This window comes from Panthera leo, chromosome E2 (assembly GCF_018350215.1).
Source record: "Panthera leo isolate Ple1 chromosome E2, P.leo_Ple1_pat1.1, whole genome shotgun sequence".
NCBI classification, from domain to species: domain Eukaryota; kingdom Metazoa; phylum Chordata; class Mammalia; order Carnivora; family Felidae; genus Panthera; species Panthera leo.
This window is the reverse complement of record NC_056693.1, coordinates 3,535,506-3,558,089: the sequence shown is the minus strand read 5'-3', so window position 1 is coordinate 3,558,089 and position 22,584 is coordinate 3,535,506. Positions and strand designations below refer to the sequence as shown.

General features: G+C 48.9%; 1 protein-coding gene and 1 long non-coding RNA gene across 2 annotated transcripts; both read left to right on the top strand.

The window, feature by feature from the left end:
- The first annotated feature begins 85 nt into the window (after positions 1-85).
- LOC122208806 (leukocyte immunoglobulin-like receptor subfamily B member 5) lies at positions 86-20,955 on the top strand. Its single transcript, XM_042920261.1, has 20 exons — positions 86-566; positions 723-758; positions 940-1,224; positions 1,371-1,673; positions 1,898-2,194; positions 2,409-2,711; positions 3,025-3,075; positions 3,921-4,092; positions 4,541-4,578; positions 4,760-4,815; positions 5,076-5,189; positions 5,574-5,958; positions 17,349-17,439; positions 17,631-17,764; positions 17,923-17,958; positions 18,148-18,432; positions 18,583-18,885; positions 19,110-19,406; positions 19,624-19,926; positions 20,662-20,955. Exons 1-20 carry the CDS (start codon positions 533-535, stop codon positions 20,862-20,864), a joined length of 3,726 nt encoding a protein of 1,241 aa, XP_042776195.1. The 5' UTR covers positions 86-532; the 3' UTR covers positions 20,865-20,955.
- LOC122208163 lies at positions 6,410-9,521 on the top strand. The gene is made up of 2 exons (XR_006197133.1): positions 6,410-6,576; positions 9,362-9,521. It is a non-coding gene; the product is annotated as an uncharacterized LOC122208163 (long non-coding RNA).
- Positions 20,956-22,584: the final 1,629 nt, after the last annotated feature.

Sequence of the window (22,584 nt, the reverse complement as noted above, 5' to 3'; positions counted from 1 at the left end):
AACCCTCCAAAACTGTACCATTGTAAATCTTCACAGTTTTACCCACTAGCTTGTAGTGACTGGTTATGGTAACAACACAACAGGAAAATAATACACCAGATACTCCGTTTTAAATTATGTTTCTTTTTTAGTCTGGGGGTTTTGTTTTGGTAGTCTGAGCTCTGCAAACTAGTTTGAATCAGTCCTGTCCAGTGATGTATTTCTGGGCCAGATACATTGCAAATACTTAATAAATACGTGTTGAAGCTTGGGTCACAAGGGGGTGACCAGGAAGACAGGCCAGGAAGACAACAGTTTATGGATCAGGTGAGGCCTCGGATGTGGTCAAAATATCTGCAAAGCCTGCTGCCTTCTCCAGCCTCAGCCCTGGGGAAATGACAGCCAGGCTGTTCCCCTTCCTGCCTGGCTGCTGATGTGACAACCCCATGACCAGGCAGACCAGCCTCCGAGTGGCCACGCCCTGTGCTTCTGTCTGTCCTCCAAGCACCAAGGTCCCTCCATCTGCACAACAGGGACAGAGGCAGGAGACGCCATGACCCCCACCCTCACGACCCTGCTTCTCCTCGGTGAGATCTCAGGAGGGGAGAGGACGCCCTAGTCTGGGAGGAACCTGCGTCACAGCCAGGCCCTGGGCTGTTAGAGACCCCAAGCACAGGAAGCTCTGGGAAGGAGGGGTTCTGCTCAGGATTTGGGGCAACCCTCTCACAGGAACTCTTTTCCAGGGCTGAGTGTGGGACCCAGGACCCGAGCTCAGGCAGGTGAGTGTGTCCCCAGGTGTCCCATCCCACCTCCTCACTGAGGACAGGGGTCACCCACCAGGCAGCTGGGAATGGAGAACAGCAGTTCTGGGCGGATGGAGAGGGGACGTCTGGGGTTTGGGGCTGAGCTGGGAACTGGGGATGGGGAAGGTCTTGTGACCCAGCCTCTGTTTCCTTCCAGGGGCCCTCCCTGCACCCTCCCTCTGGGCTGAGCCAGGCTCTGTGGTCCCTTGGGGTAGCGCTGTGACCATCTGGTGTCAGGGAATCCTGGAGGCCCACGAGTTCCATCTGGATAAAGACGGACACTCAATGCCCTGGGACAGACAGAGGCCACTGGAGCCTGGGAACAAAGCCAAGTTCTCCATCACATACGTGAGAGAGCAGTATGCAGGCCGATATCACTGTTCCTATCGAAGCCCCGCTGGCTCGTCAGAGCGCAGTGACCCCCTGGAGCTGGTGGTGACAGGTGCGAGCCCCCTCAGGGTCCCCGCCCCAGGCTCTGCCCTCAGGGAGGGGGTCTGCTCCCAGAGCGTCTCCCTTTCAGAGTCCAGCGCTGGGCATACTGTGGGGGGATCTGGGTCCTATTTAACGTGTCCCTTCCTCCTCTCCTAGGTTTCCATGCTGAACCCACTCTCTCAGCCCTGCCCAACCCCATGGTGACTTCAGGAGGGAAGGTGACCCTCCAGTGCACCTCATGGATGGGATTCCATAGGTTCGTCCTGATGAAGGAAGGAGAACCCAGGCCCGTCTGGACCCTGGACTCCCAGGAACCCACCAGTAGACAGTTCCAGGCCCTGTTTCTTGTGGGCCCTGTGACCCCCCGCGCCAGGTGGACATTCAGATGCCATGGCTATTTCAACAACACTCCCCAGTTGTGGTCACAGCCCAGTGACCCCCTAGAACTGCTGGTCTCAGGTGAGGGAGTCTGATTTTTGTTGCATCCATGTTTTGACCACCAGACAGGTTATGGAGGCTCTGCTTCCAGGGGAGCCCCAGATCAGAGGGTGGGGGGAGGAGACACGGGGATCTCACAGGTCAGAGAGACAGAATGTGAGAGACACTGAGACCTGGGGGTCAGGACAGGAGAAGAGAGGTTTGGGGAGAATCTGCTCCTCAATCCACGACTGGTTGTCTCCCAGGTGTGTCCAGGAAGCCCTCCCTCCTGACCCAGCAGAGCCCTGTCGTGACCCCTGGACAGAGGCTGACCCTCCAGTGTCGCTCTGACATCGGCTATGACAGATTCGCTCTATACAAGGAGGCGGCACGTGACCTTCCCCAGCACCTTAGCCTGCAGCCCCAGGCTGGGCTCTCGGGGGCCGACTTCCCCCTGGGCCCAGTGAACAGCTCCCACGGGGGCCGGTACACATGCTATGGTGGACACAACCTCTCCTCCGAGTGGTCGGCCCCCAGTGACCCCCTGGACATCCTGGTCACAGGTGAGGGGACACGGGTTCAGTCAGGGCCCCAGACTCTGCACAGGACCTGCTGGGGGTGTCCCAGGTGGTGGTGGCTGGGATCAGGGGGTGTGGGGTCCCCAGGGAGGGAGAGAGACAGAGAGACAGGGGATGGGGAAGGGGAGAGACTCAGAGGACAGACAGACTCAGTTCAGAGCAAGGATGGACAGCCCTTCACCCGCCTTCCTCTCTCCAGGACAGCTCCTCTCCACGCCCTCCCTCTCGGTGCAGCCGGGACCCATGGTGGCCTCAGGAGAGAATGTGACCCTGCTGTGTCAGTCCTGGAGCTTTGTGGACACTTTCCTTCTGTCCAAGGAGGGGGCAGCCGACCCTCCCCTGCGTCTTAAATCAAAGTACCGAGTTGGATATTACCAGGCCAAATTCTCCATGAGTCCTGTGACCTCAGCCCAGGGGGGGACCTACAGGTGCTACGGCTCATATAGCACCTCCCCCCACCTGTTGTCACACCCCAGTGACCCCCTGGAGCTCCAGGTCTCAGGTGAGGGGCCCCAGCCCTGTCCCCTCTGTGTCCCAATGTTGTCTTCAGGGCCCTGTGCCCAAGAGAGCCCTGGGCTGAGACATAATGGAAGGGGCTCAGGGGAAGTGTCACCCGAGGGGTCCGCCCCTCAGAGCACAGGAGGGAAACACGCCCCTCCCTCCCTGCCCCTTCCCTTGTCCCCGTCACCACAATTCTCCAGGTGGAGGAGGAGGGCCCTGGGGGCCGCAGGGCACATGAGGGAGAAGACTATAAGCAGAGACAGGGTCTTGAAGGGAAACTCCAGCCCCCTCCTCTACTACTGCCTTTCCCCCAGGATCCTCTGGAGAGCCCGGCCCCCCAGCCACAGATCCCAGCTCAACAGCTGGTGAGTCACGGTGACTTCTGTCCAGGGCTTTCCTTCCTGTGTTTCAGAGATGCCAGGGCGGCCACCAGGCTCCAGGGGCTCTGAGGCCAGGGGGAGGAGGGCTGGGGTGGTCATGGCAGAGGGAGAGGGTGGGGGCCCAGCTGGGGAAGAGGCAGCCCCCTCTGCCCCCCCGCCCCCGACCCCAGGAGCCTCTGCGGGCAAGTGAAGGTCTCTGTCAGGAGGAGGCAGGTGGGTCCATGGGAGCAGGGATTGGTTACACCGTCAGTTCAGGCACCTCTGGAGACGCTGGCTTGGACACGCCCCTCCCCTGCCTGGGCCTCAGTTTCCCCAGGTGTAAAGGAGAGAGTCGTGGCCCAGATTAGATTTCCCCTCAGTTCTGGCCGTGGCTCTGGCCCCCTCCAGGGGGAGAGGAGGGCTCACGGGGAAGCCCCTCTGGGTCGGGATTCTATGGGGACCTGGCCCTCTGCAGCGATGGGATGACCCTGGAGGGGGAGGGACGGGAGGACAATGGCTGGGGGCCTTCAGGTAGTGAGGGGAATCTGGAAGGACCCTCGGCCCCAGACAAAGATGCTGGGACAGACCCGCCTGCAGATAAGGAGCCCAGAGCCCCAAGCTGGTGTCGGCCTGGGGGGGCAGCATGAGGAGAGCGCAGGGAACCCACAGCCTGGGTTCCAGTCCCAGCCCTGCCGCCTCCACGCTGGGCCACCTGGGACACGTGGTCAGCCTCCCTGTGCCTCACTTTCCTGTCTGTGGAGTGGGGGGGGCGGGGCGGCAGTCCCCTGCTGCGTGACCCTTGACAGGGTCAGAGGTGAATGCCCAGAGCCCAGCATGTGCCTGGCACACAGCAGGCGCCCAGTTAAATGGCATCACTGGCTCCTTCACGGTGTGGCTCTGCCCAAGGTCCCAACCGGTACCTGTACGTCCTCATCGGGGCCGCGGGGGCCTTCGTCCTGCTGCTCTGCCTCCTCGTCGTCCTCCTCGTCCGTCGCCGGCGTCAGGGCAAAGGCAGGAAGCCGGGTGAGAAGGGACGGGGGTGACCAGCCCCAGGGGGTGGTGGCTCTCCCGTGGGTGAATGGAGAGTGGCTCAGGGCACCAGCCAGAGGGAAACCAGATGTCGGAAAGGCCAGCGTAGAAAGACACTTCTGCAGAGTCTCATGTCGGAGAGGCTAGAAAGAAAACACGTAAGGTCGGCACCCATGTGCCAGTTGAAGGTGTTTTCCTCTTTTCCGTCTCGAGAGATGTTGAAACACGGGCAATATGTGTGAAGGGTTCCTTTCCTCTGGGATTATGTGGCGGGGGTCGTAACCTCCCAGCCCGGGGGAGGCTGATTTCCAACTTCCTGCAGGGGCCGCAGACCCAGAGCCCCAGGACAGAGGCCTGCAGGACAGGTAACTCGTGCCCGCAGACCCCCGGGCCCCCACCCGCCTGCCCGTCTATGCCCCCTAACACCCCATCTCCTCCCCAGCTCCGGGCCAGCTGCCGCCACCCAGGAGGAGACCCTCTGTGAGAGGAGTGGGGGCGCCCCGGGGGGTGGGGGCTGGGAGGGGCTGGTGGCTGGGAGTGAGGACCGCGTTCCTGCACGCGTGGCCTCGGCCCCTCACCCGCCACTGGAGCCCCTGGACCGCGGGGTGGGGTGTGAGCCCAGGGGACCTTGCCAAGAGACACGCCCCCCTTTCCGCCCCAGCAGATGCCGCCGTGCAAGACGCACAGCCCGAGGAGGGGGTGGAGCTGGACCAGCGGGTGAGACCCCTGCTCCCGTGCAGACCCCGAGGGCCCTCCTGGTGCCAAACGTAAACCAACGGACACTCCTGTGTCCTCACACCACCCGGTCGTGGCGGTGTCCCACGGGTGCCCTCTCCCTCCTTGGGCACCCCGGGGCCTCTTGCCGTGACCTCGCGGGACCTCCCGCATGCCCCCCGTGACTGGTCCTCACCCGCCGTCGGACTTCCGGTTGTTGGGGTGCTCGCTCAGGTCTCAAGAGGGTGCGTGAGCACCCGCAGGTCTCTAGGCCCCGTTCGTTCATTTGCCCGGCAAATGTGCACGGAGAGCCCACCGTTTACCAGGCCCCACCTAGTGCTGCAGGCACGACAGTGAGCAAACCTGACCCACGCTCGGCGAGCTCACCTTGTGGGCGACAGACCATATGCGAGGAAGTGGGCAGTGTCCTGGAGTGCAAAGCGTGGCTGGGGAAAATAAGGCAGGAGGTGGGGGTAGCAGGCGCAAAGGTCCTTAGGCAGCAACGTGCGTTTTCAGGAAGGTGGGGTGACGGCCATGTGGTTGGAGCCAAATGAGCAAGAAACAGTGTCAGGAACAGATTCAGAGCCGTAGGAAGCACCCAGATGCCCCAAGGCTCAGGAAGTCCCTGAGGAGTCCACCAGGAGATTGACCTAAGCTGCCTAAAAGTTCGAAAGCATCACTCTGGCAATAGTGTGGAAAACTCACCGAGGCTGTCGAGTGGGATCAAGGAGACGAATCTCCCCCTCACTGTCTGTCTCCAGCAGGACGCGGAGGATGGGGACCCCCAAGGAACGACGTATGCCCAGGTGAGCCACTCAAGATCAAGACTCAGTCGGGGACCGGCCACTTCTCCTTCCCCCCTGTCGGGGGGATTGCCGGACACAGAAGACAAACAAGCAGAGGAAGACAGGCAGATGGACAGTCAGGTGGGTCCTCTCTTCTCCAGGCTCCCAGGCTCCCCCCACGCTAACCACACACCTCCCCTCTCCCTCCGCCCACTGCAGGCTGCCGCATCTGACGCCCCCCCAGATGTGACCTACGCCCAGCTGAACCGCTTGACGCTCAGACGGGAGACGAGTGCACCCCATTCCTCCCAAGCCGGGGAGCCTCCAGCAGAGCCCAGCGTGTATGCTGCTCTGGCCATCCGCTAGCCCAGCAAGGACCCACACCCCACACTCCAGGGAGGGGACCGCGGGGACCCCAGGAGGCGCGGGAGCTGCCCACAGAGGCCGCCTAATGGCCCCAGCCAGCCTGGACTCCTAACATAGACCAGTAAGAACTCCTGGGACCCTCTGGGAGTGACCGGATTCTGCCATCAAAGATAGCTAGAGCCCCTACATTTTGGAAATAAAGCAACAGACTTCTCGATAATCCGTGAGCGAAATGAGAAACCCAAAATGGAAATGGGAGAATGCTTACGCTGAATAATGTAAATGTTACACATCAGACCTATGGCGCAGGAAAATTAACAACCAGGAACGAATATATTAGAAAAGAAAAAGCCTAAAATTAACAACTCAGGCAACAAGAGATGTTGGCAAGGATGCGGAGAAAGAGGATCTCTTTTGCGCTGCTGGTGGGAATGCAAACTGGTGCAGCCACTCTGGAAAACAGTATGGAGGTTCCTTAAAAAACTAAAAATAGAACTAACCTACGACCCAGCAATTGTGCTAGTTAGGTATTTAGCCAAGGGACAGAGGTATGCTGTTTCAAAGGGACACATGCGCCCCAATGTTTACAGCAGCACTATCAACAATAGCCAAAGTATGTAAAGAGCCCAAACGTCCATTGATAGATGAATGGATAAAGAAGATGTGGGGTGTGTGTTTGTGTGTGTGTGTGTATATATATATATATATATATATATATATATGTATATATATGTGTGTGTGTGTATATATATATATATATATATATATATATATATATATATATATATATATATATAATGGAGTATTACTCGGCAATCAAAAAGAATGAAATCTTGCCATTTGCAACTATGTGGATGGAACTGGAGGGTATTATGCTAAGCGACCTAAGTCAGTCAGAAAGACAAATATATTATTTCACTCATGTGGAATTTTAAGATACAAAACAGATTAACATAAAGGAAGGGAAGCAAAAATAATAATAAACAGGGAGGGAGACAAACCATAAGAGACTCTTAAATACAGGGAACAAACTGAGGGTTGCTGGAGGGGAGGAGGTGGGGGGCTAAATGGGCAAGGGACATTAAGGAGGACACTTGTTGGGATGAGCACTGGGTGTTATATGTAAGTGATGAATCACTAAATTCTATTCCTGAAATCATTTTTACACTATATGTTAACTAACTTGGATGTAATTTTTAAAAAAGAAGAAGAAAGGAAAAGAAAAAAGCCTAAAAAGTCAATGATCCAAGTTATCATACCAAGAATTTAGAGGAGGAAAGAAGCAAATTATTCCAAATGAAGATAGAAGGAAGGAAATTACAGTGATAAGAGTAGCTACTAATGAGGACAAACAAAAAATAAAGAAGAATCAATAAAGCCCAAAATGTTCATTTTTTAAAACATTAATCACATTTATAAATCCTAGTCAAAATGGCCAAGAGTGGGGGGCACCCATTATCATTTTCAGGAGGGCATCACATCCTACAGACTTTAAATCAATAATAGAACATGATGATCGATTGTATGCCAATATATTAGAAAATGTAGATGAAATGAACACAATCCCCAAAAATACAAGTTTCCAAAATGATGAAGGATAAGCAGAAAATATGTATCACCTTATGTATACATTAAATGCATTGACTCTGTGATCAAAAATCACCCCCCAACTGAAGTGTGAGGAAACTGACAGAAATGGAGAGCAGAATGGTGGCTGTCAGGTCTGGGGGTGCAGAAATGGTGAAGTGTTGGTCAAGATTATAGGTATAAGATTAAGAGATATATAGTTAGTTCTAAGATTATACATTCTGGGGATCTAATGTACAGCATGGTGACCATAGATATACTGTATCATCTTGAATGTGGCAAAGAGAGTAGATCTAAGATGTTCTCATCATATAAAAAAGGCAGCTATGTTATGGGATGGAAGTGTTAGCTAATCCCATAGTGATAATCATCTTGTAATATATACATGTGTCTGTTGAGGAGGCTTCATTGGCAATTTCCTCCAAACACTTACAAAACACACACACACACACCAGAATTACACAAGCCTTTCTTGAGAATAATAATAAAAAAAGGAAGTAATATTTTATCAGGCTAGGAAAATATTGACACCAAAGCCTGGAAAGGAATTTATAGAATGGGAAAGGCACGGAACGATGTCTCACATAAACTTAGATGTAAATCTCTAAACAAAACATTCACAAATAAGATTCAGCAGTATATAAAAAGGACAATACATCATGACCATACTGGATTTTGCAGGGGAGAGGAAGAACAGAGTAGCTTAAAGTATTAAAAATCAATCAATATAATCCAATACATTAACAGAATAAGTTAAAAAAAATGACCATCTCACAAACTAGTGGTTGCCAGAGGGGAAGAGGGTGGGGATGGGTGAAGCAAATGAAAGAGCTTAAAAGGCATAAACTTCGAGCTATAAAATAAATGAGCCACAGGGATGAAAAATACAGCATAGGGAATATAGTCAATAATATTGTAATAATTTTGTTCTGACACTAAATAACTACACTTCATATAGTGAGCATTTCATAATGCATGTAATTGTTGAATCACTATACTGTTCACCTGAAACTAATATGTCAACTGTACTTTAGTTAAAAATTAAAAAATGAAGAAATCTCAAAGGTGCAGACACAGCTTTTGATAAAATACACCAACAATTCATCATGAAAATAAAAACTCATCAGATATAAAAGGTTGTTTCTTAGAACTTACAGAGGCATATTTAGCAATCACCACTTAGCCAATCATTTTTAAAGGTGAGAACTTGAAGTCGTCTCTCTGATTGGAAATGATGCAAGTATGTTTCCTATGACCATTTGTATTCAGCGTGGCATTGAATTTATTTAATTGGAGGTACCAACCAATTAAATGAAGCAAAACAAAGTGATAAGCACTGAAATGGATAAGAATAATAATTGTATTGCTTCAAGATTATACAGGTGTGTGCACAGAAGATAAAAAGTAATATAAAGATGCATTATCCAAATTAAAAAGTTTCCTTGCCATTTGCAGTGACGTGGATGGAGTTAGAATGCATTATGCTAAGTGAAATAAGGCAATCAGAGAAGACAAATATCATATGATTTCCCTCATATGTGAAATTTAAGAAAGAAAACAGATGAACATATAGGAAGTAGAGGGGGGAGAGAGAAGAGAGGGAAACAAACCATAAAGACTCTTTAGAGAACAAACAGGGTTGATGGAGGGAGGTGGGTGGGGGATGGGCTAGATGGGTGATGGGTATTAAGGAGGACACTTGTTGGGATGACCACTGGGTGTCGTACGTAGGTGATGAATCACTAAATTCTACTCCTGAAAACAAGATTGCACTGTATGTTAACTAAATTTTTTTTTTTTTTAAATTCCAGATTTACTGGATACATGGTCAATATTTAGACATCAGTTGCATTCAGAGTTCCAGTTCTGGATGAAGATAGAGTAGGTGGATGCCCCCCTATTTCTTTATACCGGTGAGACTGATTATTTACTTCTGACCTCCAGAATTATAATAAATCTATGTTATCTTAAGACACCAAGTTTGTGGTCATTTATGACAACAGCAATTAGAAACTAATACAACCCCTTAAATTTTCTTTTGATTAATGTTTGCATAGTACATTTTTCATTCTTCTACTTTTTTATGTTTTTATTTATTTTTTGAGAGAGAGAAATAGAGTGTGAGTGGGGGAGGGACAGAGAGAGAGAGAAGGAAACACAGAATCTGAAGCAGGCTCCAGGCTCTGCACTGTCAGCACAGACCACGATGTGGGACTTGTACTCACAAACTGTGAAATCATGACCTGAGCTGAAGTCAGATGCTCAACTAATTGAGCCACCCAGGCACCCCTCTTCTACCTTTTCATGTGGTTACATTACATAAAATTCACCATTTTAACCATCACTAAAGCATATAATTCAGTGGCATGAAGTATATTTACCATCTTAGATAATCATCACCACTATCCATTTCCAGAACACTGTTATTATACCAAATGGAAACTCCCTACACATTAAATAATTACTCCCATGTCCCTTTGCCACCAGCCCTTGTCAATCTCTGTTCCAATTCCTATGTCTGTGAATTTGTCTACTTAGTACATCTAAGTGGAATCATACAATATGCGACTTTTTGTGTCTGGATTTTTTACTTAGCACAATGTTTTCAAGATTCATCCACATTGTTCATTCTTTTGCTTTTCACCCATTTACACCATTATATTTGAAGTGAATTTCTTATAGACTGCAAATAGAGTTTTGCTTATAGTTGTTTTCTTTTTTTCATCTTTAATTAATTTTTTAAAAATTTACATCCAAGTTAGTTAGCATATAGTGCAACAATGATTTCAGGAGTAGATTCCTTAATGCCTCTTACTCATTTAGCCCATCCCCCCATCCCACAACCCCTCCAGTAACCCTCTGTTTGTTCTCCATATCTAAGAGTCTCTTATGTTTTGTCCCTCTCCCAGTGTTTATATTGGGAAGCAAAACTAATATAGTTGTTTTTCTTAAACCCATCTTAAAATCTTTGTCTTTTAAGTGTTGTATTTAGATCATTTACATATAGTGTAATTCCTGATAAGATTGTTATTAGATTTCCCATTTTATTTTTGTTTGTCCCCTCTTTTGTTTGTTCTTCTATTTTTCCTCTTCTGCCTTTAAAAATATTTTATTGACATTTTAACAATATTTATTCTTCTAATCCATGATCATGGAGTGTTTTTTCCATTTCTTTGTATTTTCTTCAATTTCCTTCATAAGCTTTCTATAGTTTTCAGCATACAGATCTTTTACATCTTTGTTTAGGTTTATTCCTAGGTATTTTATGGTTCTTAGTGCAATTGTGAATAGGATCGGTTTCTTTATTTCTCTTTCCGTTGCTTTATTATTGGTGTATAAAAATGCAACTGATTTCTTTACATTAATTTTCTACCCTGCGACTTTGCTGAATTCATGTATCAGTTCTAGCAGACTTTTGGTGGAGTCTGTCAGGTTTTCCATGTGCAGTATCATGTCGTCTGCAAAAAGTGAAAGCTTGACTTCATCTTTGCCAATTTTGATGCCTTTGATTTCTTTTTGTTGTCTGATTGCTGATGCTAGAACTTCCAGCACTATGTTAAACAACAGCGGTGAGAGTGGGCATCCCTGTCGTGTTCCTGATCTCAGGGGGAAAGCTCTCAGTTTTTCCCCATTGAGGATGATATTAGCTGTGGGCTTTTCATAAATGGCTTTTATGATGTTCCTTCTATCTCGACTTTCTCGAGGGTTTTTATTAAGAAAGGATGCTGTATTTTGTCAAATGCTTTTTCTGCATCTATTGACAGGATCATATGGTTCTTTTCTTTTATTAATGTGATGTATCACATTGATTGATGTGAGAATATTGAAGCAACCCTGCAGCCCAGAAATGAATCCCGCTTGATCATGGTGAATAATTCCTTTTATATGGTGTTGAATTCGATTTGCTAGTATCTTGTTGAGAATTTTTGCATCCGTATTCATCAGGGATATTGGCCTGTAGTTCTCTTTCTTTGCTGGATCTCTGTCTGGTTTGGGAATCAAAGTAATGCTGGCCTCATAGTATGAATCTGGAAGCTTTCCTTCCCTTTCTATTTTTGGGAACAGCCTGAGAAGGATAGGTATTATCTCTGCTTTAAATGTCTGGTAGAATTCCCCAGGGAAGCCATCTGGTCCAGGACTTATTTGTTGGGAGATTTTTGATAACTGATTCCATTTCTTCACTGGTTATGCATCTGTTCAAATTTTCTATTTCTTCCCTTTGAGTTTTGGAAGTGTGTGGCATTCAATGCAATAGCAATCAAAATTGCACCAGCATTCTTCTCAAAGCTAGAACAGGCGATCCTAAAATTTGTATGGAATTACAAAAGACCCCGAATAGCTAAAGTATTATTAAATTTAAAAAGTTTTTAATGTTTATTTATTTTTGCAGAGAGAGAGACAGACAGAGCATGAGTGGGGGAGGGGCAGAGAGAGAGGGAGACACAGAATCTGAAACAGGCCCCAGGCTCTGAGCTGTCAGCACAGAGCCTGATGCTTGAACTCACAGACAGCGAGATCATGACCTGAGCCGAAGTCAGACCCTCAACCAACTGAGCCACACAGGTGCCCCACCAAAGTAATATTGAAGAAGAAAACCAAAGTGGGAGGCATCACAATCCCAGACTTTAGCCTGTAATCATCAAGACAGTATGGTGTTGGCACAAAAACAGACACACAGACCAATGGAATAGAATAGAGACCCCAGAATTGGACCCACAAATATATGGCCAACTAATCTTTGACAAAGCAGGAAAGAGTATCCAATGGAAAAAAGACAGTCTTCTAACAAATGGTGCTGGGAGAACTGGACAGCAACATGCAGAAGAATGAAACTAGACCACTTTCTTACACCATTCACAAAAATAAACTCAAAATGGATGAAGGACCTGAATGTGAGACAGGAAACCATTAAAACCCTAGAGGAGAAAGCAGGAAAAGACCTCTTTGACCTCAGCCGCAGCAATTTCTTACTCGACACATCTCCAAAGGCAAGGGAATTAAAAGCAAAAATGAACTATTGGGACCTCATCAAGATAAAAAGTTTCTGCACTGCAAAGGAAACAATCAACAAAACTAAAAGGCAACTGACAGAATGGGAAAAGATATTTGCCAATGACATATCGGATAAAGGGCTAGTATCCAAAATCTATAAGGAACTCACCAAACTCCACACCTTAAAAACAAAAAAAAATCCAGTGAAGAAATGAGCAGAAGACATGAATAGACACTTTTCTAAAGAAGACATCCAGATGGCCAACAGACACATGAAAAGAAGCTCAACGTCATTCCTCATCAGGGAAATACAAATCAAAACCACACTGAGATAACACCTTACACTGGTCAGAGTGGCTAAAATGAACAAATCAGGAGACTATAGATGTTGGCGAGGATGTGGAGAAACAGGAACCCTCTTCCACAGTTGGTGGGAATGCAAACTGGTGCAGCTGCTCTGGAAAACAGTGTGGAGGTTCCTCAAAAAATTAAAAATAGATCTACCCTATGACCCAGCAATAGCACTGCTAGGAATTTACCCAGGGGATATAGGAGTGCTGATGCATAGGGGCACTTCTACCCCAATGTTTACAGCAGCACTTTCAACAATAGCCAAATTATGGGAAGAGCCCAAATGCCCATCAACTGACAAATGGATAAAGAAGATGTGGTTTATATATACAATGGAATACTACTTGGCAATGAGAAAGAATGAAATCCGGCCATTTGCGGCAATGTGGATGGAACTGGGGGGTATTATGCTAAGTGAAATAAGTCAGGCAGAGAAAGATAGATAACGTATGTTTTCACTCATATGTGGATCCTGAGAAACTTAACAGAAGACCATGGGGGGAGGGGTGGGGGAAAATGTTACAGAGAGGGAAGGAGGCAAACCATAAGAGACTCTTAAATACTGAGAACAAAGCGAGAGTTGATGGAGGGTGGGGGAGAGGGGAAAATGGGTGATGAGCATTGAGGAGGGCACCTGTTGGGATGGGCACTGGGTGTTGTATGGAAACCAATTTGACAATAAATTACATTTAATATATAAAAAAGAAAGTAGGGGTAGAAGGAACATACCTCAAGATCATAAAGGCCATATGCAAAAGACACGCAACTAATATCATCCTCAATGAGGAAAAACTGAGAAATTTCCCACTATGAACTCCACCACGAAATATCAAGACACAGATGTCATGGATATACTGTGCACACCAGCAGTCTCCTGTCTCCATCTCTGCAAAATTCCCAGCCAGTGACCCCTTGATGGCTGCCCAATATCCTCCTCACTGCTCTCCTTCCAGAACTCACCATATCCACCAGACTCCCTGTTCCCCAAGTACTTCAGTCTGTGCATTGCACCTGACAAAGTGTCCTCAACATTGTTTTCCCATTTTATATTCTGTGTCTTTATATTCATCTGTGTCTTCTCAATGATGGTAAAAATAGTTTGAGACTGTTCCATCTAGTCTTTTTTTTTTAAGTTAAATTCAAGTTAATTAACATACAGTGCCGTTTTGGTTTCAGGAGAGGAACCCAGTGATTCATCTCTTACATATGACACCCAGTGCTCATCTGAAAAGTGCCCTTCTTAATACCCATCACCCACTCAGCCCATTACCCCACCCACCTGCCCTCCAGCAACCTTCAGTTTGTTCTTGGTTTTTAACAGTCTCATGGTTTGCCTCCCTCTGTTTTTATCTTGTTTTTCCTTCCCTTTTGCCATGTTCATCTGTTGTCTTTTTAAAATTTCACATATGAGTGAAATTATTTGATATCTGTCTTTCTCGGACTGACATAATTCACTTCGCGTAATGCTCTCTAGTTCCATCCACATTGTGGCAAATGGCAAGATTTAATCTTTTTTGTTCCCTGAGTAGTATTCCATTGAGTACATCTTTATCCATTCTTCTGTCAGTGGATATTTGGACTCTTTCCATACTTTGGCTATTGTTGATAGTACTGCTAGAAACATTGGGGTACATGTGCCCCTTTGAATCAGCATTTTTGTATCCTTTGATTAAATACCTATTAATGCAATTGCTGGGTTGTAGGGTAGTTCTATTTTTAATTTTTTGAGGAACCTCTACACTGTTCTCCAGAGTGGCCACACTGGTTTGCATTCCCCCCAGCAGTGCACCAGGGTTCCCTTTTCTCCACATCCTCTACAACATTTGTTATTTCCTGAGTTGTTAATTTTAGGCATTCAGACAGGTGTGAGATGGTATCTCATTGTGGTTTTGATTTGTATTTTCTTGATGATGAGTGATGTTGAGCATCTTTTCATGTGTCTGTTGGCCATCTGGATGTCTTCTTTGGAGAAGTGTCTATTCATGTCTTCTGCCCATTTCTTCACTGGAGTATTTGTTTTTTGGGTGTTGAGTTTGAGAAGTTCTTTACAGATTTTGGATATGAGCCATTTATCCAATATGTCATTTGAGAATTTCTTCTTCCATTCTGTCGGTTGCCTTTTAGTTTTGTTGATTGTTTGCTTTGCTGTGCAGAAGCTTTCTATATTGATGAGGTCCCAATAGTTCATTTTTGCTTTTATTTCCCTTGCCTCTGGAGAAATGTTCAATAAGAAGTGGCTGCATCCTAGGTCAAAGAAGTTGCTGTCTATTTTCTCCTGTAGAATTTTGATGGTTTCCTGTCTCACATTTAGGTCTTTCATCCATTTTCAATCTATTTTTGTGTATGGGGTAAGAAAGGGTCCAGGTTCATTCTTCTGTACGTCGCTGTCCAGTTGTCCTAACACCATTTGCTGAAGAAACTCTTTTTCCATTGGATATTCTTTCCTGCTTTGTCAAAATTAGTTGGCCATAGACTTGTGGGTCCATTTCTGAGCTCCCCATTACATTCCATTGATCTATGTGTCCGTTTTTTTTGTGCCAGTACCATACCGTCTTGATGACTACAGCTTTGTAATGCATCTTGAAGTCCAGAATTGTGATGCCTCCAGGTTTGGTTTTCTTTTTCAACATTCCTTTGGCCATTCAGAGTCTTTTCTGTTTCCACACAAATTTTAGAACTCTTTATTCTAGCTCTGTGAAGAATGCTGGTATTATTTTGATAGGGTTGCATTAAATGAGTAGATTGCTTTGGGCAGTATGAACATATTTGTTCTTCCAATCCATGAACATGGAATAATTTTCTATTTCTTTGTTTCCTCTTCAATTTTTTCATAAGCTTTCTATAGTTAAGCAAACAGATCTTTTTATCTCTTTGCTTAGGTTCATTTCTAGATATCTTAAGGGTTTTGGTGCAGTTTCTAAATGGGATCAATTCCTTGATATCTCTTTTGCTGCTTCATTATTGGTGTAAAGAAATGCAGCTGATTTCTGTAGATTGATTTTATATCCTGCACTTTGCAGATGACATGATAGTCTTCATGAAAAACCTGAAAGTCTCCACCAAAAACAGCTAGAGCTGATCTATAGGTTTTTACCTCCAGCGTATTCACTAATGCATTTCTAAATTTATGTATCTTCTATAATATAATCTCTGTTATGGCTTCAAAACTTCAGTTTTCTTCTCTACTCTTTCAGATGTGTAACATGGATAACATAATGAGTTTCCTATATTCTTACTGTTCTATAATCTCAGCTATGATAAATGACTTATAGAGAGTCTGACGTCCATTCATATTGTACACTCACCTCCACACACCTATTTCCAGAGACAGTTGCTCCCAGGGCTGTCTTGAAGCTGTAAGGGGTGGATAGTCATGGAAACCTTGTCCTGTGGCCTCCACTCTCCCAACATAGCATCTGATGAGGGAAATTTGGGCACTGATGGCTCCCATGGGAGCCACACATTCACACATGCACTGACACCCATGTGGGGCTCCAACGGAAGGAAGCACTTTACACACAGACAGAGGGAACATGGCTCAGTGCTGACCTTGGGCTGGATCAGTGGGCAGAGACATGTCAGGTCCCACCCCAAACATGGTGGAGGGTCATGAAGCTTCCACAGTCACCCAGAAAGCACATGCCCTTCCTGCCTGTGAACACCTGGCTGCCCCTCCTGGCCACACAGAGGCAGAAGTCAAATTGGATGACCCCCAGCTGGATCCCAGGGACTGGTGGTCACTTGGCTTTGGCCTCTTTTTCCTCTTGTGGTCCTGTCAATTGTAGAAACGTTTGTTTCCCCTTTCTTGCAGTTGATGGATGCCAGCTACTTCAGAAACATCATAAATAGCATTTCTCCACGTTAGAAGCAGATGGGTCCTCTAGAGAGGGTGTATCCCTGGTCCAACCTGACTGTGGGGTCCAACACCTGGTCCTCTCCTGTCCCAACCACACCCCTCTTATTCAGGTTGGGAAACTAACAATGATTGACTCTGCCATGTTCTGGGTACCCCTGACCCCACACCCATTGTGAGGAGTGGGGTTAAGGACAAAGTGCTACAGACCAGGTCCCTCTGCTAAGGTCACATGGGCAGCAGATGATGGAGTAATATTTACATTAGAATTAGCTTTGTCCCCCAGATCAGGGCACTCACCCATGCATTGTCCCCTACGTCTTGCATGCAGGGTCCCAGAATGGAAAGGAGGACTCTGCCCCAGACACAAGGGGCACTGAGAGACAGGAGGGACTCATGGGCGTGTTCCCAGGAAGTGGAGGTGGATGATGACACAGGAAAATAGAGAAGTCCATGAAGGCTGTGACAGAAAGAAAGCCCACACTCTAAGGCCAGGAGAGGGTTGTGTTTCCTTCCCTATTTCCCTGTATTTCTCCTCTGTGTGCATTGCCATGGTGACCTTGACCTGAATCATGCAGAAATGCCACAGGTATGTCTGCACTGACATGAGGCCACAGAAGATCTAGAACCCTCATCACCTACAGCATCTCCGGAGCCTGGGAACCCCATGTGTGGTGGCACCCCCAGGATGTGGTGAGAATGACGGAGAACCCATAGGGGAGTCTCTGGGAGGGAAGGACGTGCCCTGGTCTCCTCACCTAGACAGGGCATCTCAGGAAAACTCGGGGGCCACTTACTGCACCTTCATGGACACCAGAGTCACCCCCTGGGGACAGGCTGTTCTCCTTCCTGTGGGGCTGCTGACGTGACAACCCCATGACCAGGCGGACCAGCCCCCAAGTGGCCACACCCTGTGCTTCTCTCTGTCCTGCGGGCACTGAGATCCCTCCATCTGCACAACCAGGGACAGAAGCAGGAGACGCCATGACCCCCACCCTCACAGCCCTGCTTCTCCTCGGTGAGATCTCAGGAGGGGAGGGGACGCCCTAGTCTGGGAGGGGCCCGCAGTCACAGCCAGGCCCTGGGGTTTCAGAGACCCCAGGCACAGGAGGCTCATGGGGAGGAGGGGTTCTGCTCAGGATTTGGGGCCATCCTCTCACAGGAACTCTCTTCCAGGACTGAGTGTGGGCCCCAGGACCCGAGGGCAGGCAGGTAAGTGTGTCCCTAGGGGTCCCTAGGAGCATGTCCCCTCCTCACTGGAGACAGGGGTCACCCACCAGGCAGCTGCAAATGGAGAACAGCAGTTCTGGGCAGATGGAGAGGGGACGTCTGGGGGATTGGGTCTGAGCTGAGAACTGGGGGTGGGGAAGGTCTTGTGATTTTGCCTCTGTTTCCTTCCAGGCGCCCTCCCCAAACCCACCATCTGGGCTGAGCCAGGCCTTGTGGTCCCCTGGGGGACACCTGTGACCATCTGCTGTCAGGGGACTCTGGAGTCCCAAGTGTTCCTTCTGGATGAAGAGGGAAGATTAGGGCTTCAGGATGTTCATATCCCAAAGAAGCCTGGGAACACGGCCAAGTTCTCCATCGCACACATGACAGATAGACATGCAGGACGGTATCACTGTTCCTATCGAAGCCCCGCTGGCTTGTCAGAGCGCAGTGACCCCCTGGAGCTGGTGGTGACAGGTGCGAGCCCCCTCAGGGTCCCCGCCCCAGGCTCTGCCCTCAGGGAGGGGGTCTGCTCCCAGAGCGTCTCCCTCTCACAGTCCAGCCCTGGGGGTATTGTGGGGGGTGGAATCTGAGCCCCATTTAACACGCCCCCTCCTCCTCTCCTAGGATTCCATGGCAAACCCCGTCTCTCAGCCCTGCCCAGCCCCGTCGTGACCTCAGGAGGGAAGGTGACCCTCCAGTGCACCTCATGGATGGGATTCCATAGGTTCGTCCTGATGAAGGAAGGAGAACCCAAACCCGCCTGGACCCTCGACTCCCAGCGACACACCAGTGGACAGTTCCAGGCCCTGTTTCCTGTGGGCCCTGTGACCCCCCGCGCCAGGTGGACATTCAGGTGCCATGGCTATTTCAACAACACTCCCCAGTTGTGGTCACAGCCCAGTGACCCCCTAGAACTGCTGGTCTCAGGTGAGGGAGTCTGATTTTTGTTGCATCCATGTTTTGACCACCAGACAGGTTATGGAGGCTCTGCTTCCAGGGGAGCCCCAGATCAGAGGGTGGGGGGAGGAGACACGGGGATCTCACAGGTCAGAGAGACAGAATGTGAGAAACACTGAGACCTGGGGGTCAGGACAGGAGAAGAGAGGTTTGGGGAGAATCTGCTCCTCAATCCACGACTGGTTGTCTCCCAGGTATGTCCAGGAAGCCCTCCCTCCTGACCCAGCAGAGCCCTTTCTTGACCCCTGGACAGAGGCTGACCCTCCAGTGTCGCTCTGACGTCGGCTATGACAGATTCGCTCTGTACAAGGAGGCGGCACATGACCTTCCCCAGCACCTTAGCCTGCAGCCCCAGGCTGGGCTCTCGGGGGCCGACTTCCCCCTGGGCCCAGTGAGCAGCTCCCACGGGGGCCGGTACACATGCTATGGTGGACACAACCTCTCCTCCGAGTGGTCGGCCCCCAGTGACCCCCTGGACATCCTGGTCACAGGTGAGGGGACACGGGTTCAGTCAGGGCCCCAGACTCTGCACAGGCCCTGCTGGGGGTGTCCCAGGTGGTGGTGGCTGGGATCAGGGGTGTGGGGTCCCCAGGGAGGGAGGGAGACAGAGACACAGGGGATGGGGAAGGGGAGAGACTCAGAGGACAGACAGACAGACTCAGTTCAGGGCAAGGATGGACAGCCCCTCACCTGCCTTCCTCTCTCTAGGGCAGCTCTCCTACACACCCTCCCTCTCAGTGCAGCCAGGACCCACGGTGGCCTCAGGAGAGAACGTGACCCTGCTGTGTCAGTCCTGGAGCTCTGTGAACACTTTCTTTCTGTCCAAGGAGGGGGCAGCCGACCCTCCCCTGCGTCTTAGATCAAAGTACCGAGCTGGACATTACCAGGCCAAATTCTCCATGAGTCCTGTGACCTCAGCCCAGGGGGGGACCTACAGGTGCTACGGCTCATATAGCAACTTCCCCTACCTGTTGTCACACCCCAGTGACGCCCTGGAGCTCCTGGTCTCAGGTGAGGGAAGCTGATTTTTGTTCCATCCGTGTTTTGACCACCAGACAGGTTATGGAGGCTCTGCTCCCAGGGGAGCCCCAGATCAGAGGGTGAGGGGAGGAGACACGGGGATCTCACAGGTCAGAGAGACAGAATGTGAGAGACACTGAGACCTGGGGGCCAGGATAGGAGAAGAGACGTTTGGGGAGAATCTGCTCCTCAATCCACGACTGGTTGTCTCCCAAGTGTGTCCAGGAAGCCTTCCCTCCTGACCCAGCAGAGCCCTTTCTTGACCCCTGGACAGAGGTTGACCCTCCAGTGTCGCTCTGATGTTGGCTATGACAGATTCACTCTGTACAAGGAGGGGGCACGTGACCTTCCCCAGCACCTTAGCCTGCAGCCCCAGGCTGGGCTCTCGGGGGCCGACTTCCCCCTGGGCCCAGTGAGCAGCTCCCACGGGGGCCGGTACACATGCTATGGTGGACACAACCTCTCCTCCGAGTGGTCGGCCCCCAGTGACCCCCTGGACATCCTGGTCACAGGTGAGGGGACACGGGTTCAGTCAGGGCCCCAGACTCTGCACAGGCCCTGCTGGGGGCATCCCAGGTGGTGGTGGCTGGGATCAGGGGTGTGGGGTCCCCAGGGAGGGAGGGAGACAGAGACACAGGGGATGGGGAAGGGGAGAGACTCAGAGGACAGACAGACAGACAGTCAGAGCAAGGATGGACAGCCCCTCACCTGCCTTCCTCTCTCCAGGACAGCTCCCCTCCACACCCTCCCTCTCAGTGCAGCCAGGACCCATGGTGGCCTCAGGAGAGAATGTGACCCTGCTGTGTCAGTCCTGGAGCTCTGTGGACACTTTCCTTCTGTCCAAGGAGGGGGAAGCCAATCCCCCCCTGCGTCTTAGATCAGAGTACCGAGATGGGCATTACCAGGCCAAATTCTCCATGATCCTGTGACCTCAGCCCAGGTTGGGACCTACAGGTGCTATGGCTCATACAGCACCTCCCCCCACCTGTTGTCACACCCCAGTGACCCTGGAGCTCCAGGTCTCAGGTGAGGGGTCCCCAACCCTGTCCTTACTGACTCCATCAGCTCAGGGCCCAATCCTCAGGAAAACCTGAGACAGTGACAAATGAAGGGTTCAGGGGACTCCGTAGAGTAGGGTCCAGCCCAGGAGAAGTTGGAAAGAGCAGGGACCTCCACCCAGGCTCCCCCATCCTTCAGTCTCAGCAGAGATGAGAGGTAGGGTGTGGGTGAGGGGTGGGTGAAGGATTCTGAGTAGACAGAGGCCTCCTACTCTCTTCCTGATGCCTCCATATCAGAATCTGAACTGTGGTGTCAGGCCCCATGGACTCTCCCCTAGAGGGAAGTCTCTATACCTGTGGGCTCTGCTCTGCTGCCCCCTATGCTTACCTGGGGGCCCCACTGCCACTGGGTGCACACCTGATACCAGGTTCAAAGCTTTTCAACTTTATTCGTAAAAATGGTGTCAATTCATAGCTTGTTTTAAGAATTGGTTAACTACTTTAATACCACAAAGTAAGTTGTCTGAATAATAGCTAAGTATGCCTAAGGGAGCTATTGGTTTGGGCATATTTTTATGTGCCGTTAACTCACTATGCAGTCTCTGACTTCCCATTGCTTTTTTTTTTTTTTAATTAATTTATTTATTGGGGCACCTGGGTGGCTCAATCAGTTGAGCGTCCAAATTCAGCACAGGTCATGATCTTGTGGTTCGTGGGTGTGAGCCCCACATTGGGCTCTGTGCTGATGGCTCAGAGCCTGGAACGTGCTCTGGATTCTGTCTCTCCTCCTCTCTCTGCCCCTCCCCTGCTTGCACTCTGTCTCTCCTTCTCTCTCAAAAATAAGTAAACATTAAAAATATTTTTTAATTCAAGCTAGTTAACACACTATGTAGTATTGGCTTCAGTAGCATAACCCAGTGATGTATCACTTAAAATCATTCTCTATTTTTATCTTATTTTCCTTCCCTTCCCCTATGTTCATCTGTTGTCTGTCTTAAGTTTCACATGTGAGTGAAATTATATGATATTTGTTTTTCTCTGACTCACTTATTTAGCCTTAGCATAATACACTCTAGCTCCATCCACATTGTTGCAAATGGCAAGATTTTATTCTTTTCCATCGCAGAGTAGTATTTCGTGTGTGTGTGTGTGTGTGTGTGTGTGTGTGTGTGTATCCTACACACACACACATACACACCACATCTTCTTTATCCATTCATCAGAAAATGGACATTGGGCTTTTTTCATAATTTGGCTATTGTTGATAGTGCTGCTATAAACCTTGGAGTGCATGTTCCCCTTTGAATCAACATTTTTCTATTCTTTGGATAACACCTACAATTACAATTTCTGGGTCTAACATACTTCTATTTTTAGTTTTTTGAGGACCCTCCATACTGTTTTCCAGAGTGGGTACAACAGTTTGCATTCCCACCAGCAGTGTAAAGGGTTCCCCCTTCTCCCCATCCTGGCCAACATCTGTTGTTTCTTGAGGTGTTAACATTAGCAATTCTGACAGGTGTGAGGTGGTTATCATTCTGGTTTTGATTTATATTTCTCTGAAATGAGAGATGTTGAGGATCTTTTCAAGTGTCTGTTAGCCATCTGGATGTCTTCTTTGGAAAATTGCCTATTCATGGTTTCTGCCCAT

Excerpts from the sequence above, each read along its gene's own strand:
- LOC122208806 (XM_042920261.1), top strand. The coding sequence starts at position 533 with ATGACCCCCACCCTCACGACCCTGCTTCTCCTCG. Across the intron at positions 3,076-3,920 it reads AGATCCCAGCTCAACAGCTG|CAGGCGCCCAGTTAAATGGC; the intron begins GTGAGTCACGGT and ends CCTGGCACACAG. Across the intron at positions 5,959-17,348 it reads GTATGCTGCTCTGGCCATCC|GACATGAGGCCACAGAAGAT; the intron begins GCTAGCCCAGCA and ends TATGTCTGCACT.